Source organism: Sciurus vulgaris, assembly GCF_902686455.1.
Source record: "Sciurus vulgaris genome assembly, chromosome: 4".
Classification (NCBI taxonomy): domain Eukaryota; kingdom Metazoa; phylum Chordata; class Mammalia; order Rodentia; family Sciuridae; genus Sciurus; species Sciurus vulgaris.
In genome coordinates, this window is record NC_136464.1 from 8,757,002 (window position 1) to 8,776,115 (window position 19,114).

The 19,114-nt window shown below is 39.0% G+C and overlaps 1 protein-coding gene across 1 annotated transcript in view; it reads right to left on the reverse strand.

Annotated features, from left to right (window-relative positions):
• Window positions 1-10,655: 10,655 nt before the first annotated feature.
• ACADSB (acyl-CoA dehydrogenase short/branched chain) overlaps window positions 10,656-19,114 on the reverse strand; it is a 35,477-nt gene continuing 27,018 nt past the window's right edge. The window contains 4 exon segments of the mRNA XM_079138478.1: window positions 10,656-13,426; window positions 14,114-14,188; window positions 14,191-14,212; window positions 16,414-16,551. Coding sequence (XP_078994604.1) covers window positions 13,356-13,426; window positions 14,114-14,188; window positions 14,191-14,212; window positions 16,414-16,551 — 306 coding nt within the window. The 3' untranslated portion in view covers window positions 10,656-13,355.

Here is a 19,114-nt window from a genome sequence, read left to right on the forward strand (position 1 = left end):
TATGAAAGAGGAAGTTCATAAAAGCCTTTCTTATTTTCTAACACAGGTTCAAATCAGGGGCCATTATCATCCTATAGAAAGACCCAAATGGCATATGGATCATTCTGGAGAAGGGGTGAGCGCCTTTTAAGAGAATTGTTTTAGTTTTTGCAGGAAATTAATCAGAGGGATGGGCTTTGTGGAGCGGGGAGCAAATCTAATCTGTCCTTTGTTCGAATTTGCCTTGCTCCAATTCCTAGCAATTGTAGACAACATGGTCTTTTGTTCGGGAGACACTTGTTACATGCGTAATTAGAGACTGCAGTAGCTGTGTTTAAAGAAAAACTGTTTTCCAATGTAATGTGTGATCTTGATAATAGTATTTTCATCAAAGGTAGCAATTACATTCATTAAGCTGGGACTGGCGTGGAGGCAAGGAAATTAAGTGGAAAGTGAATAAAAAGCTCCCCTCCCCCCTTTTATCTCTTTCTCTTTCTAAGTTGAAATGCACCATGGTGAGCTGTAACTGGGAAATACATAGTGAATATAAAAAAATAAAGTCCTCCTTAACCTTTCTGAATAATGACCCTGCAGATATCCTAGGGACAGCAAGTATAGATGCACTTTTCAAATCAAAGGGCTTTATTCTGCCCTAATTTCCTATGCATGTTTTAAACGAGCTCAACATATGATTCAGGTCTTTAAAGGCTGCTGGGATCTTTAGGATTAATTCACTGTTCTTTTCACACATAAATTAATACTTCTGAGTTCTCAAAAAAAAAAAAAAAGAAAAAAAGAAAAAAAAAACACAACAAGGCATAAATCAACCGGTTCAGGAGAGAGATAGGCCAGGTCGCCTACTTTTAATTACCCCCTTAACTGCTGATTAGGATACCTTATACTTTAATTTTGAGGAGATTATAAATGCGGTTCACACATTTGAGATAGATAGCACAGGAAGAGAGTTCCACCAACCCTTGCATCTCACTGCTGTGTTGTGAGAAATTTATTTTGCAGGAGACAAACATGCATGTGTGTGTGTATAGTAGTGTGTGTGTACTCGTGTGTGTATCTCCACCAGGCAGATGTTCTGTTTTCCCCCAATGGATTAAAAGTCCTGCTTTAAAAATGTCCTTGCAATGCCTCAAAGGGCTTGAATGATTCCAATTTTATTCAACAGAGCACAATGAGAGTCAGGCATTCCTGGGCAAAAGCAGATGAAATACGCCACCTCCTATCAGCACCCTCGCTTCCGCCAATGTTTGACCTGAAAAGCTTTCTGAGAAAATGAAAGCAGTCCACAAAAATCAATTGGGGACCCCTCTTTTGGTGATTGGGTGTGCACAGCTCTGCAGCAAGAATCATTATCTCTAGATTGATTGACCCAAATGTCATGCAGATCATCTTGGAGTGGAAGCCAAAGTGCTTGAACACCCTCCACATTTTCTGCCGGCTGCACAGCTAGACATGGCAGTGGCCTTGATGGCTGACCTCGAACCAAGTGGGTCAGAGTGTTTTACTCCCTAGGGGAGTTAATATAATTTTGAGAAAAAGTGAGATTTCAGAAGTTTCTCGAATTCACTTTCTAACTGCTCCTTAGCAGTCAGTTTGACGTTAGGAGACAGGAACACTGACTGAGGTGCCAGGAGACCCAGCTCGTGGTCCCAGCTGGCGTTTGCTGAATGGCTTGTTGTCTGCCTGGTCCTCTGCCCAGGGTTTACATGTACCATGTGACTTGCTCCTTAGAGTGACCCTTCAAGGTGGCCGTTAGTATTATCATGGTGTCCCTTACATTTCAGAAGACCGAGCAGGTCAAGTGGCCCACCGCTGTGGTCTGAATGTGGGGGGAGGGAAGAAAGGGAGGCTCTGGGAGGTGACTAAGCATGGGGGCTCCACCCTCACGAATGGGATTGGTGCCCTTAGAAAAGCGCTCTGAGGCAGGTGTTTCTGCCCTTTCTGCCCTGGGAGGATGCAGTGAGAAGGCACTGTCTAAGAAGCAGAGGGTCCTCACCAGACACCGCATCTGCCAGCACCTTGATCTTGGACTTTTTGGCCTCTAAAACAGTGAGAAATAAACTTCTGTGGTTTGTAAACTACCAGTCTGAGGTATTTTGTTATAGTGGCCTGAATAGACACCAACACCTACCCAGGGTGCAAGTAAGAAGTGTCAGCAGAGGTGTGAACTCCAGCTGTCTGATATCAAAGCCTAGGCTCCTAGGTCATTTGCGGCAGAAACTTGGGGGAAAGGGCTTTTGCTTCTGGGGGCTCCGATTTCCTCTATATAAAATAAGGAATGAACAAGTCTCTGGGATAGCAGGCTGACTGCCCAGGGATCTGGGACTTATGGTCATCTGATCCTTAAGCAGCTCTGGACTTGAGCTCTGGTGCTGCCGAAGGATAAAAACCATACACTACATCCTCTTATGCCCCCCATCAGTGTGACATGGGCTCTGGGCCTGCCCAGCAACTGGATGGGATATCCAACTCTGCAAGGCTCCTTTCCCCAGGGGTTCTATCTGGGTTCTGGGATTTCACCTGGTGCCACCGTATGCAGGGGGTCCCTCCAGCCTACACCTGTGTAAGAGTGAGTCCATTCTTTTGGCTCAGGTCCTTCCTCCGGGCTGGCTTCTCTGTGGGGCCACACTTGAGGCACAGCCTGTTTTGCGAGGAGAGGGTTCTGCCCAGGGGCAGCCTCCAGGGTTCTCCTCCCCTCCCCCCCTTTGGAACACATTCTTAGGGCACTTGTCTGGGCTACACATGGGACCTGAGGACCTCTCTTTCCACAACTGGGGGACTCCCTCCTTAATTTGGGGGAAATTTACCTCGCTTGGAGCCTTATTCTGCATATTGGACTTCAAACTGTTTTCCTCAGTAGATTTAAGCTTTTAGACAAAAGTCAGGAAGTGCTGCCACCCACCTTGGCCAAAGGCAAGAAACGTAGTGCCTGCCTGAACAGGGAGACGAGAAAGGAGAAAAAAGTAATAGCTCCTTCAGTTCATTGTCCCCTTCCGCTTCAAAGCCAGCAGGTCCCAGAGACCAGTGACGCTGACTTGGTCAGCAGCTCTGGGCACCACTTGCTCTTCTGAGGGAGAAGCTGAAGCTGTTGCATCTTCAAAGTGGCACAGAGTTTTCTGGTGTAATGGAAACATTCTGTCTGCACTGACCAATATGGTGACCATGGCTGCAGGTGGCTAATGAGCCCTAGAAACATGAATAGGGTAACAGAAGAACTGAATTTTAAATTTTATTTCATCTTAATTAATTTAAAGACACATGTGGGTGTCATATTGTTGCTTTTTTCTTTTTTCCAAACCCATGGGGCTGGGGATTTGAACCCCAGCCTTTCTGCTTGCAAAGCCAGCGCCCTACGGGATGGTCTATATCGTGGGTGTCATATTGGATAGCCCTATTCTAGAGAAATCATGGAAGAAGAATGACATAACCTAACATATTTAAAAGAATGTCTCAGAAATGCAAATTAAAACTACAATGAGATTTCATCTCACTCCAGTCAGAATGGATATTATCAATACAAGTAACAACAAGTGTTGGCGAGGATGTGGGGGAAAAGGTACACTTATACATTGCTGGTGGGACTGCAAATTGGTGCAACCACTATGAAAAGCATTATGGAGATTCCTAAGAAAACTTGGAATGGAACCACCATTTGACACAGTTATCCCACTCCTTGGTTTATACCCAAAGGACTTAAAATCAGCATACTACAGTAGCACTGCTACATCAATGTTTATAGCAGCTCAGTTCACAATAGCTAAGCTACAGAACCAACCTAGGTGTCTTTCAACTGATGAATATATAAAGAAAATGTGATGAATATATATACACAATGGAATATTACTCAGTCATAAAGAATGAAATTGTGGTAGCTGCCAGTAAATGGATGGAACTGGAGACTATCATGCTAAATGAAATAAGCCAATCCCAAAAAACCAAAGGCCAAATGTTTTCTCAGTTATGTGAATGTTGCTTTATAACAGGCAGGGTGTGGGGAGGAGAGGAGGTTCACCAGATTGGTGAGGACAGAGTCAGGGGAAAAGAGGGGGGAAGGGAATGGGAAAGACTGTAGAATGAATCAGATATCACTTTCCCATGTTCATATATGAATACATGACCAGTGTAACTCCACATCATGTACAACTACAAAATGGGAAGTTATATTCCATATGTCAAAATTCATTCTACTGTCATGTATAACTAAAATGAACAAATAAAAAAATTTTAAAAAGCAAAAAATAAAAATAAAAGAATGTCTCAGGGGCTTTCTAGCCTGCTTTATCAATCTATTTGCCCTCTACAATACTGGACCAACTTGCTTACTGTAACTTTATAGGTAAGCCTTGAGGTTGTATAGTGTCAGTTCCTCAAGTTTGTTGTTCTCTTTCAATATTGTGTTTCCAGATCTTTTGCTTCTCCACATAACTTTAGAGTCAGTTGGTCAATATTCACAAATAGCTTGCTGGAGATTTTGATATGGACTGCATTGAATCTATAGGTTAATTTGGGAAGAACTAACATTTTGACAATGTTGAGTCTTCTTATCCGTGAACATAGACTATCTCTCCAGTCATTTAGTTCTTCTTTGATTTTTATCAGAATTCTGTAGTTTTCTTCATATAGATCTAGTATACATTTTGTTAAGATTTATGTCTAAGTGTTTCATTTCAGGGAATGCTAGTGTTAATGGTACTGTGTTTCTAATTCAAATCCCACTAGTCATTGCAAGTATACAAGAAAGTGATAAACTTTTATATATTAGCCTTGTGTCCTAAAACCTTGCTATAATCACTTATTGGCTCCAGGAGGTTTTTGTTGTTGTTGATGCTTTTGAATAATCTACATAGACTATCATGTCATATGTAAACAAAGAGTTTTATTTCTTCCTTTCCAATGAGTCTTTTATTCCTTTCTCATCTTCCAGTGTGATGTTGAACAGAATTTTTTTTTTTTTTTTTTTTTTTTGTACTGGGGATTGAATGTTGACTTTACCACTGAGTTACATCAATAACCCTTTTTATTTTTTATTTTGAGACAGGGTCTTGCTAAGTTGCCAAAGCTGGCCTCTAAGTTTTCAGACTTTGAATAAAATCACATTTAAAAATAATCCTGTGGGGCTGGGGTTGTAGTTCAATGGTAGAGTGCTTGCCTAGCATGTGTGAGACACTGGGTTTGATTCTCAGCACCACATATAAACAAACAAAATAAAGTCCATTGACAACTAAAAAATATTTTTAAAAACATTTAAAAAATAATCCTGCAGACCGTACATGGCAAGATCAAAATAGAAATAAAACATATGAAAGTGGATTCAGAAAGCAAAGCTAAAAAGAATGATCCCATGGATGGGCCTGCAAGTGTAGGCCAGCCCAGGCCCAGGAGCGCCCTTCAGAGTGCACTGTCTAGTGACCTCTGTTAACATGGGGCATGCTGAAGTACCACGGAATCATAGAGGGAAACCACAAGTTGAGATCATAAAATGGTACAGGAATTAGAGGCCAAAAAGTGTTAGAGGTTAGTTGCATAGGACAGTGTCTGAAGAGCAAAAGAGAGGTGAGCGTCAAAAGAAATTATCGAAAAGCCTTGAACCAACTGACAAAACGACGCGCCAACCCTGAGAGCCCTCCCCTTTTCTGCTGGACATGAGCTAGGAAGCGCGAGGACTGTCTTTCAAGAGTTGATGCCTGTGGGGTATTCTGCCTTCATACACAGAGCCCAGTGACTTCCTCTAAGGGGCAGAGGTGATGCTTAATCTTCTAGAGACTATCCTCACTGAAATATCAGCAATGAGGCAAACACTGATAAAAACTCATGGTGAACTGAGGTGAGAAGTGTTAAATGAAATGCAGGATGAATGTCCACATCAAATAAGAAACTCTCTTGTGAGCAAACATCATAATAGTTTGGCAAAGTCTAAATATTTTTACAAAATGTAAAAAACAGATAAACAAAACCAAACCTATGTCTTTCTATATCTGACAATTGTTTTACATTGAGACATTTCACCCTGAGTAATTCCCAAGACTTTCTGCTCACTTACTGGGTAAGTGAAGGTTTGCTTCAGTATCAAAATGCTCTTCTTTACAAATAAGTTTAAAATGAGCTTAGCAGCAGTCAATAAGCATATCCTTAGCCTTTGTCCACTTGGAAAAATCAATCCGGTTGGCAAGATGGAGCATTAGTGTGTGAAGAAACTGTACCTACATTACACACTGATGGGTTTCTGTTACATGACAGAGCATAGAATAAATCAAGACTGGAAGGGGCTGTCCACTCAACCGGAAGTACTCCCTTCAGACTTCCTAACTCTCCAAGGGGGAAAAACCTTACCACCTGGCATTATTTTATTGTTAGTTTGTATCCCCAAAGGGAAAAAAATAGTCTCTATGAGAAATGGTTAGATTTAAAAACACCAAAACCACAGTGATTTATTTTATCAGCAGCTTCTAACTCCTGATAACAAAGATGAAATTTCATGAACGCGAGCTCCAAAGAGCCTCTTGGAAGAGCTGTGAACACCTTGCCCTAAATGGCTTTGGTTCTGCAGGAACAGGAAAGCAGATAGTGTGTAACTTCCCAGGAGCCCCTTGGGAGTGAGTGTGGGGAGTGGGTGATGAACACTCAACTCAGGAAGACACAGGGGAGGTGCTGGGCTGCTTCTCCTTCCTTCTCCTTCCTCTCTAAGCTGGCAGGGCTCTAGGGAACCCCAGGGTTTACTGAGTTGTCTTGCTGGATTGGGTGCTGGAGGAGAAGCTGGAAAGGAATGTGGACTTAGGGCTGGAGTCACTTGAGTACCCTACTTAAGCTTTAGAGTGTGATGAGGATCCTTGGGGGATTCTTGAACAGGCTGAGTCCCAGGACCTGCAGACCCAACCCTGGGACTCCTAAATCCAAAAGTGAGCTTTTTTTTTTTTTTTTTTTTTTTTTTCCTTCCAGCAACCTGGTCATTTGGGTGCAGAAGGCCCAGGAAGTGGCCATTCCACCATTAGTAACCCCATGAGACTCCCAGATCTCCTACCCTCATCTTCTGCACTTGAGACATAAGTTTCCAAAGCCTGCTGCATATCCTGCCAGGAAGGTCTGAGAATAACACTGTACCAACAGTGTTACCAACAGATAACTCAGAAGGCTATGCTTCAGTCTGCCCTCCTCAGACCCTCAAAGCTCTTCTAAAGCACAGCTAATTGAGAATGTGACTCAGCCCCAGGCGAGTGCTGATGGCCGAGTGGGTGCCTCAATGCAAGCCCACTCTGGGAGGCCCTGGGAAGCACGGTAGGACACACATTGCTTGCACACAGGACAAGCAGTTGAACCTGGACAGAGTTGGTACCTACAGACGTGGGACCATCCCATCCGGGATTACATTTTCTGTCCTTTCCCCTCCTTCTGTGCCCATCATGTTTCCTAGGAGGCTGAAGGTACTCCTTCCTTGGCTGTGGCTATTTGAGAGAAGCAGAAAGATCAGTTAAAAACAAGGAATGGAAGTAAAAAATCTCAGTGACCCTATAGGTAACTGTTCATTTATTCCCAATTACATAGTAATATAAGAATACATTTCCGTTATTACAATTCAAATAGATAATACCAATAGTGTAGATGATACTCCTAGTCCTAGCACAGGCCCCCAAATCAAGTGCAGTTATTAGCATGGCAACATTATTTTCCAAAGAATTTGTATATACATGCTTATACATACAGAAATAAAAACAGCTTTGTACTGTTCTGTTCAAATATCGGGTGGTTCATCATTTTCCTAAACAATATGACTTGCTGATGATTTCATCTCCATACATGGATCTTATTCTTTTAAACTGCTAAAAAGAATATACAATGTGTATTTCCATGTTTTATTCATTCTTTTTTTAAATATCTTTTTCCATTTGTAGATGAACACAATACCTTTATTTTATTTATTTTTATGTGGTGCTGAGGATTGAACCCAGGGTTTCACGTGTTAGGCAAGAGCTCTACCACTGAGCTACAACCCCAGTCCCTCATTTTATTCTTATATTTAGTCATTTCTAATTTTTCACAACAGGCATCCCTAATCTGAAAATCTGAAATGCTACAAAACCCAAAACTTTTTGAGCACAAATATGACATCATAAGAGGAAAATTCCACACATGACCTCACATGACAGGTTGTAGTCAATGTAGACACGCTAAAAATATTTTGTTAAATTACCTTAGGATATGTGCATAATGAAACATGAATGAATGGTTTAGATTTGGGCCCCTCTTCCATGATATCTCATTATGTATACATAAATATATTTGAAAAAAATTAAAAAAACAACCCTGAAATCCAAAACTCTTTTGGTTCCAAGCATTGGGCAAGGGATACCCAGCCTGTATCACACCTGCCCCAATGTCCCTGACATATTTTCCTACACGTCCTCCCAGCATCCCTGAATGGGACAGCAGAGCTTGTCATGCCCTGGTTGACAATCTATACTTTACATTTTTATTTTAAATTAATCCAGGTTATTTAAAGTCATGGTTAGCTTTTTAATATCCTATCTTCTTTTTATTTATTTGCTTATCATTGTGCATAGTGATGCTGTCCTTAAATTGTGTCTTTTTGGAATTTGTGGAGATTTCCTTGAAGTCAAAATTCTAATGACCTTTCATTTGCATTAGAAAAGAAACAAAAGCATTCTCTGTATAGCAACCTCTTTACTTACGCTATCCAAATCCTCTACACCTGTTCTCACCTCCTATTTGACTTGTAGGTTTCTAAGTCAGTACCTATGATTATGGCTTTGTCAATTTTTTTCATTGTATTTCTATTTGTTTTGCTCTATATAGTTCCCAGTTATGTTGTTAGGGATTAGGGACATAAAGTTCATGACTATTGGACCTTCTTGGTGAATTCTTTCTTTTTATGAGATATCCTTGAAGATTATTTTTGTCTTTAATTCAGTTTTGTTAGGTATTAACATTGCTACTCCAGCTTTCATTTTTGCGAACTTGTCTAGTCTTTCTAACCCTTTATTTCAACCTTACTGTGATGTTTTGTTTTAGGTGTCTCTAGCTTTATGTAGCTGGGATTTAATTTTTTCTTTTGCTCATCTGAACATCTTTTATTTTTAATAGGTAGGCTGAACCCATTGCACAAATAAATACCCCTATGTGTGGCCAAACTCCCATCATATCTTGTTTTGCCCCTTACCATGATTTCTTCTTTCTTACTTTTGTACTGAGGCTTGAACTCGGGGGTGGGGGGGGGTGCTTTACCACTGAGTCATACCCCTGCCCTTTTTTTAAGACAAGGTCTTACTAAGTTGTTGAGGTTGGTCTTAAACTCCTGAGTAAATGGGATTATAGGCAAGTGCCCCTGTGCCTGCCATTTTTTTCTTTTCTTTTTTTTTTTTAAATGTCATTAGGTTTTTTTCTTTATATTAGGAGCTATCTGTAACAAATACCTGTAATTTAAACAAACTGCAGTCATCACTCAGATTTTTATCATGTTCTCTTCTCATTCTTCAGATAGCAGGGTAGCTTTTAGTTATTATTTTCTTAAAAAGTTTTTTCATACCAAGAGTCACCTGTTGCTGGGCTCCATGGTGCAGGCCTGTAATCCCAGTGCTCAGGAGGCTGAGGCAGGAAGACACAAGTTCAAAGCCAGCCTCAGCAACTTAGTGAGGCCCTTAGCAACTCAGCAAGACCTGGTCTCAAATTTTTAAAATTAGAAAATAAAAAGGGCTGGGAACTTAGTTTCTTAGCTCAGTGATAGAGAGCCCCAGTTTCAATCCCTGGTACCAAAAAGAAAAAAAAAATCGTCACTTGTGGCATATAGCATGTTGCAGATGGAACCTTGGAGGAGATGGCACCTTGGCACTTCTGTAGTTCCATTTTTCAATACTTTCCCAGCCATGTACCAATAAGCATCTTAACTTCTCTATGCCCCAGTCTCCTGGGATATGAGAGCATCTGTCTCACAGGCTGTTTTGAGTTCATATGTGACAACTGTAAAGTATGACAGTGGCACAGGCACATGGGAAGCCTAAGAGCTGTTAGCGCTCACTGCATTCTAACAGGTCTGAGGGAGTACTTCTGCATAGGGTTGACCTCGGGAGTTTCCTATTCCATCTTTTTGTGAGGATACACCAATGAAAACAGAAAAAAGGCACTGAGGTGGGCACACATTTAAACAAGGAGCTGTTCTTATTCATTCTGCAATAGTAGCTCAGAGCCCAGCATACCTCAGATATAATCACCCAAACATTGCTGAATGACAAAAGGAAAAGAAGGAATTGGCATCTAGATTTCTAAAATAATGTAGAAAATAATGGGGATCAGAAAAACTGAAATCTCCCATGGCTTTAGAGTATTACTGAGTAAAAAGTACAATAATATAGTTTCCAAAAGCAATAGTAATACTGTAAGACATAGGCAAATATCAGCCAGGTAATATCTGTATTGTGATGATGTGCTCAAGAGTTGACCTCTACTCAAGAGGACACTGGCAAATTTTTCTTTAGTATAAACTTGGTCTACATTATAGGACCTCTTTCTGAAAATAAACAAAATTGGTTTACAGGAGAGGTGAGCTATTGACTTGGTAAACAAAGGTGTTGCCATCTATCTTGCAGGAAGATTACACTATTTTCTTCATCTAAATGTGTAAACGATTTTGTCTTATTAAAGTAGCAAAAATCTCCAGTTAATTTAGTGCTTTATATTTTCATTCATCACAAAATATTGATTTTGTAACAATGAATACAGTCTGATAAATACCATTAAAACAAAACTTACACTTTATGAAAGATCAGCATAAATACACCAGCAGGGATAAAACTAGTGCATTTACTAAAACACAGAATAACAATGAACAAATTATCACACACAATAATCTTTGTATCTGATCTCAGCTACAGCCTAGGAAAGCATGTCAAATACCAGTGCCTTTGGCAAGTGATTAATATATGTGAATCACAGATGAATTCTAACACTTGAAATGTTCATTCTTCATTATTTAAACCTAAAATTAAACCAACAAACAATAGCAGGGAAGAAATCCAAAATCTGTTGAACAGGGACAGTATTAATAGTGTATTTGGATTCTTGTCTTTGTGCCTGGATGATCTTGGGAAAGTAACATAGGCTATGGATCCTTCACTTTAAAAATGAGGGAATTGGCTGGATGGTTCTCTAAGGTCTTTCTAAATTTAACCTTCCATAATTCTAAAGTTCTTGACCCTGATTCATTTTCATGTTGTAAGAAGAAATCTCTAACAATACTAACCTGGCACCTGGTTAAGACCAGTTCCCCCACCCAAATCTGGTAAAACAATTTTCTACTTTCTGAGACTCATGCTCAAATTAATAGCCGAATCTTCAAATTAACAAATAGTAACGACAGGCTTCAGGAGGTGAATGGTTGGTTCTTCACCAGACACAAACTCAAGATAGAAAGTTTTAAAGATTCCAAAGTCATGGTTATCAGAAGAAAAGCTATAATGAAAGAACAACAGGGAAAACCTGCAGCATCCTCTCTGGTAAAATAATAATCCACTAACAGAAGACAGGTGCATATATTAACTAGAATATAGACATGATTTATTCTATATTACATGACTATTCTCTGTGACCATGCACAAGGTATATACCCCAAATTAGAACTTTATTAACTCTAAATATACATTCATGGTCCAGATACATATGGCAGCCACTGATTATGCAAATTTAAACATGAGGTTTATTGTACTTTCACGAGTTTCCAGCTCTATGGGAAGAGGGTGGGATTCTGTTTACTAATGTTGGTTCCTTCTCCATCATCTGTAGAGTCCACCTCTCTTCCATATAATCACAGAGATTAAAGATATCCAAGTCACCCAGGACATTCCACCTACCTCCAGGGCTGTTCACCCATTCCTATTCTTATCAAATGACTGTCTTTTGTTTTAAAAGACTGGATAGGGTTTCCATCATCTCCCTACTTGAAAGTAAAGCAGACTCTCTTTGGACCAAGTTCTAAATTTGTCCTTATTTCTTCCTAATATTTTAATGTAATTCTTACCTGAATTATATTTACACAACTTTGAGTATTTAACTATGATTTGCATTGTAGAAATTAATCCAATTCAATAAACATGAATGTGCAAAGCAAAATTACTTTGAAAATGTCAGGTTTTCTTAATAAACATTATCCTTTCATTAAAGTGCTAAAATGCTTCCCATTTAATAATAATGATTACTTTCAGTTAAACTGCATGAAGCTTGGAACACTTTTCATGTTTGACCCATGTCCCCTTTTCAGAGAATTAAAAAAACTCTCATCTATAGTCCTCCTGTGAGAACTCAGGATCTGCCCCAGAGGGTTTTTTTTCCGCTGAGCCTCCCCAGTACTGAAGAAATGGCATGGCCAGCTATGTCTTTTGTTGGGCTCTGCCTCTCATTTGTATTATAGAACAACAGATTTACTTTTGTCTTCCCAAATATAAAATTGCTTTAAGTTGGCTATGCTTTTCAAACTCTACAGCTCCCTTCTATCCCCATTCCTTATGAGATTTTGATATGCTTCTTAACAGAGGCAACATCTCTCTCTCTTGAGAATCACTGAACCAAAACCCAATTTCTGCATTAATTACTACTTAGCATGAAGCCCAGTAATCAAGTTTGAGGAAAGAGAGTTCAGTTAAAACGCAGAAATTGTGCTGTTGAAAAACAGTGCAAGACAGAATGAATATTATAATTTTAAATATTTTTGGCTAAATCAGATTATTTGAACTTCATAGTTGAAAACTAAAGCAAAGACAGTTTTTAAAATGATCTGCTGAAACCATCATGAAACAAGTTTTTATACTGGTTAATTAAAGTAACAAATTCTATTGCTTTATTATAAGACCTAAAAAGTTACACCCTTAGTTTCCACCCATTCACTGATTATTAAGTTTCAGATTTTTTTTCCAAATAAATTTTGAAATTTTTTTGGCCTCATTTAGCAACTTACAATCTAATCTATAGAGAACTGAATAAAAATTGTTGACTATAACAAATGTTTCTCTGATGCCATAATATAAAAATCTGGAAGAAATATAAAATAACTACTTTTTAAAGTAATACTTCAATGTCTTCATTTTTCCAAATGTTGACAGAGTAAAGCTTCTATATACTCTGAAATTAGAATGATAATAAAATATAAGAAGTTTTAAAACAATTTTGGAGAAAATATGGGTGCATTTCTTCCCAAATTTAAAAAATGATCCCCTGTGCCTGTAAAGGGGAAAGGTCAAGCCTGAAGACCAGGACTAGGGGCCTCAGTGAAACACTGCAATGCCACGGAGCCTAACACTCCATGGCACAGTAGTTGAGAATGTTAGATCAACGACATTCAGGAGGGGCCCAGTCCAGCGCCATCAGTATTCCTGGTCAATGTACTTGGCAATGGTGTTCAGCTGGATATTGGAAGTTCCTTCATATATTGTACCTTAAACAAAAGGGAGCAAAAGAAAAAATTAGGAAGGGACCCATAGCTAAGAGTCAAAGAAGAACACTATGAGCACTACCTCTGCAGTCGCTCTAAGATCATTACTAGTCACATCATGTAATGTCCCCAGAACTACTGGACAAGGTCATTTTCAAGAGAAGACGATGATTTTCCTTGGCTGATAAAATGTCCAGAGCCAGCACTGAACAACTGAAGATTCTGGTTCCTAAACTACAGTGCATAAGCTCAGACTGTCACCAAGGAACATGTGGCCTTCTAAGCTGGTATGTTTATTTTCCTTTCTGGTAGCAGAGCACTGGACCACTCAGGCCTGATAGGGCACTTAGCTTCTAAAATTGGAATAATACTTCAAAAAAACAGCATTAAACTTCACTAATGACAAATATTAACAATTTTAGTAAAAGAAAAATTAAGATAGATCTTGATGTAGGCCTGTTGAGGCATTTAAAAAGGCAATTTGATGTTTTTAAAAGAAAAATTCATTTTTCAGGTAAGAAGAGGTGGACAAAAAAATCCAGCTATAGAAGAGAGTCAATAACATACACTGAAAGAGATTAAAATTACTTTTGCCAAGGCACCAGTAATATAAAATTGACAAATAAAATAACTCAAATGCCTACATTGGCCAAAACAACAATAAAATAAAATGTAAAAAAATCTACTTACCAATCTTTGCATCTCGAAAGTATTTTTCCACAGGGTAATCTTTTGTATAGCCTACTCCTCCCATCCATTCAATCATTTACTAGTTGTGAGCCCTGCAATCTACCGGAAAAAATAAAAATAAAAATAAAAAAACAGCAAGTTACACAGACACCATATAACTTATGTATTATGAACACTTGTTATGCTATTTTTGGTAACAGATTTATTATTATTGGCAACTGGAAGGAATGATGTTGTTTCATAAACTAGCACTGCCTTTTTAGTACCCTTCTCATTAATATAAATATCCTATTAATTTGCAAAATTCCTTTTTACTTAAGAAATCAGAGTATTGGCGTTGTGTTTTGTTTTCTGCAGTGCTGGCATGCTAGGCAAGTGCTCCTTCTGACCTACACACCTATCCCAGAAAACCAAAGAACTGTTTACACTCATGCTTGCCGCTAGGGATCATTTATTCCAAACATTTCTCAGGGCGTCCTTTATACCACATACTCTGCCAGCTGTGAGTATTACAATGGTTGGCAGTGAGCCAGTCACTGCCCCTTTGGTCCTGGTGGTCATGTACAGAAAGACATTAAACCAAAAGCACAGAAACTGATAAACTGCATAGGGCAAAAGAGGAGCTTGCTGGGAAAGTGATGTGATTTACATGGTGGGCTATTGGAAGAAACAGCCTGAGACCTAAAGTGTGAGTTACAGGGCGCATTTTAAGCTGAGGAACAACACATGCACAAGTGCCTTGGAGAGAGGGGTTCATCAGCCTCAGGGACCTGATAGATGGCTGATGGACTGGTTCAGGGAAAGTTGTGAGAAAAGAGAATGCAGGGGCAGGCCAGCCCAGCCTTCGAGGAGGGCGAGCAGCTTGACTCTTGGTACTAGTCCCTCCAAGATGTCCACAGCTGAATCCTCAGGAACAGAATAAGCTACCTTACACGGCAATGTCTTTGCCACTGCGATAATGTTAAAGACCTGGATCATCTGGGTAGATGTGATGTAATCATAAGGTTCTTAATAAGGGGCACACTGAGGCAAGGAAGTTAGTCACTGAAGGCAACAGGAAGTGTGGGAGAGATTTAACCCTGCTACAGCATGGGCTGGACAGACAGGGGTGGGGTGGTGGGGGCAGAGGAAGAAGTTGAGGAACGCGAGCAGTCTGCCCAAGCTATGATCACGTTCTCCTTGGGAGTGTCCAGGAAGGCAGCTTCAATAACACCTTGATTTGATCCTAGTTAGACCTACTTCAGCCTTCTGACCTCCAGAAGTGGGAGACAATAAAGTTGCACTGTTTTAGGTCATTACATTTTTGGTTATTTGCAATAGTGGTGATAGAAAACTAATTAGAGGGCTGGGGATATAGCTCAGTTTGTAGAGTGCTTGCTTTGCATGCACAAGGCCCTGGGTTCAATTCCTGGCACCACCAAAAAAAAAGAAAGAAAGAAAACTAACAAGAAAATATTTGTATGAGAAGGCAATGAAGTAAAGGTTTGAGGTTGGGAGAGTGACATGACCTCACAGATACTTTGGAGACAGCAATAGGAACCATGAGGGCAGTGAGGTGACTGTGGTAGTTTGCTGAAGAAGTGACATGTCTTGCTTGGATGGAGAGATGGCAGGGAGAGAAAAGTACATAAATTCAAGAAATGTTTGGTGGGTAGATCTACAAGAACTGATGATGGATTCAATGTGGGAAGGAGGAGAATGTTAAGATGGCTGAGGTTTCTGACTGGTGCACTGGGTAGATGGACAGGTCAAGCAGAGGCTGGATATATTAGCTGGAACTCACAAGGGAGGTTAAGGCAGGAGGATAAACATAGGCACTGGAGAGGTTAAATGAGTATAAAAAAACCATGGAATGAATCAGACATATTGTTAAGACTGGGAAATAGCTGTATAATGATTTGGCTAATTTCTCCAGACAAAGTCTAATTCATTAAATAGAAACTGTTCAGTATCAGCAGAAAAACATTAAACACAATCTTTTGTGTTTTTAATTTCATTTGCCAACACCTCATCTTCCATGGCATTCACTCTGCCCCAACCTAAAACCACAGGCCTAACACCATTGCTTCGAGGAGGCTCCTCCATGGACTTGTTGGGGTGGGCTACCTACTCATGAAAACGCTGAGACCCCACAGAACCAAAACGTTTTCCTACGGTAGTTTCGCTTTTTCACTCTTCTACTGTCAGAAGTGAAAAGTCCAAGTTACCTACTTGAAAAAAACCCAAGTTCAGTCAACACTCAAATGGAAAGGTAAAAATAAAAGGGCTGAATTCCATTTTTTTTTTTTTTTTTTTTTTACCTCTGCTGCATAGTATTTGGCCATAGATGCTTCTTTTATGAATGGCCTTCCCGCTTCTACAAGCCTAGCAGCGTTGTATATTAATAATCTTGTAGCTTCCAGCTGGGTGGCCACATGAGCCACTTGGTGTTGGAGCCCCTGTAACATTCAAGGTCCAAGAGGGAGAGTTAGGATTTCTAAGACAGCTTTAGTCCTTTCAGGAGATATAACACTGACAGATTAAGAATATATCCCAAAGGAAATTCACTTTCATTTCTGAAAACCTTTAAAAATCTGTAATCTAAAAGTGAAACAAGATATTACAAAGTATTATTGACTGTTCTTTTCTCAGAAAAAATTCAAAGTTCATGTAATTCTTCATAATTGTCTAGAGTTAATAAATTATCTCAAATTGTCAAGATTTAATAAATTATCTTAAAAATCTGAGTGTTATTAACAATTATTTTCAATTCTCTTTTATGAGCAAAATTGAGCTTAAACAGCAAAACTTTAAATATATTCTTTATTTGGTAGAATTAAGAAAATTCTGATTTTGCACATGGTCTTAAGGCATGAAACAACATTAAAATGCAAAGTAATGAAGGAATATTTGAAGCACTCTGTTTGAGTGACTTTATTAATGTGACTCTACTAAAATACCCAAGAATAAATACCACTTCCTTTAAGGTTATAGAAAATAGAACAAGAACTTGAAAAAAAAAAAACACTAATAAGACTTACCACCCTGATATTTTAGAGGATAAAAAAAGTGAGTAATTTAGTGAGTGAGAAATGAATGATAATATTTATAGTTATAAACAATTTCCTGGAAATAAAGGCACAGATGTTTATTCCAGACTGAAATGTTTCTCATGCCTAACTCATTCATCCACCCAGACATTTACTGGGCAGCTAGTATATGCAAAGCACTCTACTGAGCAATGCAGATATCACAATGAACACTACAGTCAAGAGTTCCTTGTCCTCATGATTTATGGAGTCCTACAGGGAGAACAGACAAATTAATTATAATAACACATGATAAATGTTAAGACAGAGACTCTTGATTAGGCAATTACTCAATAATTCCAGAAATGGCCTTTCCTAAACAAAAAGGAGGGATAAACTGCAGAAAAATGGCACTGTTTGCAAATATTCTGTAGATTCTTCTCTGTGGTATGTGACACATACAAAATTATGATGTGCATAAAAAGACTGAGTTACATATTGAACTTGGTTACATATTGAAACATGGTAACAAACCAAATATCCACAAATCTATGTGTAGAGCAAATATCTTCTCCATTCCTGGCATTCTTTGAGGACAAAAAATTTGGTAGTCAAACTCACCAATTTTAATCCTTTATGATTAGTTATTTTATGTCTTATTCTGTTTTCCCCTATAATTTTTAAAGTTTTGCTTCTTACATTATCCCTTTAATACATCTGAAATCTATTTTCTGTGTATGGTGTGAGGTAAGGATAGTTTCATTTTTTTTTCTACATGGATGGAATATCCTACTCAGTGATTTACAATTTCATCTTTAACAATATATCAATTTGCATACAGAATGGGTCTATTTCTGACCTTTCTATTTTGTTCTATCAGTCAATTTGTCTGTCTCTATGCCAATATCACTGTTCTAGAAATTTTTTCTGGCTTTTTATGTGAAATTCAGAGATTCAGATTGTTTTCACAAAATACACTCAGTTCAATTAAACCTACAGTCACATGTTGTCTATTCTGGTAAGTACACAGAAAGCAGAAAAGTGACAGTGGTTGTGTCTCCTTCCCTACAAGAGATCACTGTTGCTGCATATTGGTTCCCTAATTACACTGTGAACACAAGGCCTGGTATGGAGAGCATGTTCGACAAACTGAAAGGAGGAGCAGGCCTGGTCTTTATCCTCCAGAGGTAAGAAAAGAAATAAATGAACACATGCAAAGCAAAAACCAAATCATTCCAATGAGATAAAACAGATAAAACCCTACTAACTTTAATCAAAGTTTATATAGTTAATGGTACTTTTTAAGATCAAATTTCTGAGTTTCAAAAAATTATTCACCCTAGGTATCTCTAAAACTGTCACTGTGATTATACCTGTTAGTACACCTGACACCCATGTGTGTGTGTGTATATTTATATGTGTATATACACATATATGCATATGTGTGTGCATATACCTGTACATGTACACATACATATACATAAACACTGTTTCCTGGGTACAGAGAAGATTGGCAGCCTCCTCAAACTGTCTCAACTTCTGTTCTTGCTGCGTCTATGAGGAAGCTGGCTCTGAGATAGGACTTGAGTACAACGGAATGAAACACCAGAAACCAAAACAAAAACCTGTAATTTTGACATCATACTAGCTGCATGATCTTGGAAAACTGCTCTTCAAGTGCCTCAGTTTACTGCATATAAAATGGGGATGATAGCATGGGCTGTGCAGGCTCTGGCCAGGTGTGCCATGCTCAGATTTCTGGGTCTTGGATTGACTGTGCATATCCATAGCCTTACATCACTACACACATGCAACTTGAGTATGTTCATGTGATGTCCAGTGATTACAAACCTGAGGTTTTGTAACCACGTAATTATTCTGGAATTTTAGGTGACATACTTCAGGTTGCCTGTAAGTCTTGGTAAGCTGCTACTCAAGGCTCTCCTGACCCTGGCAAGACCTCAATATGGACAAGAATACTCTTGTCATTAAG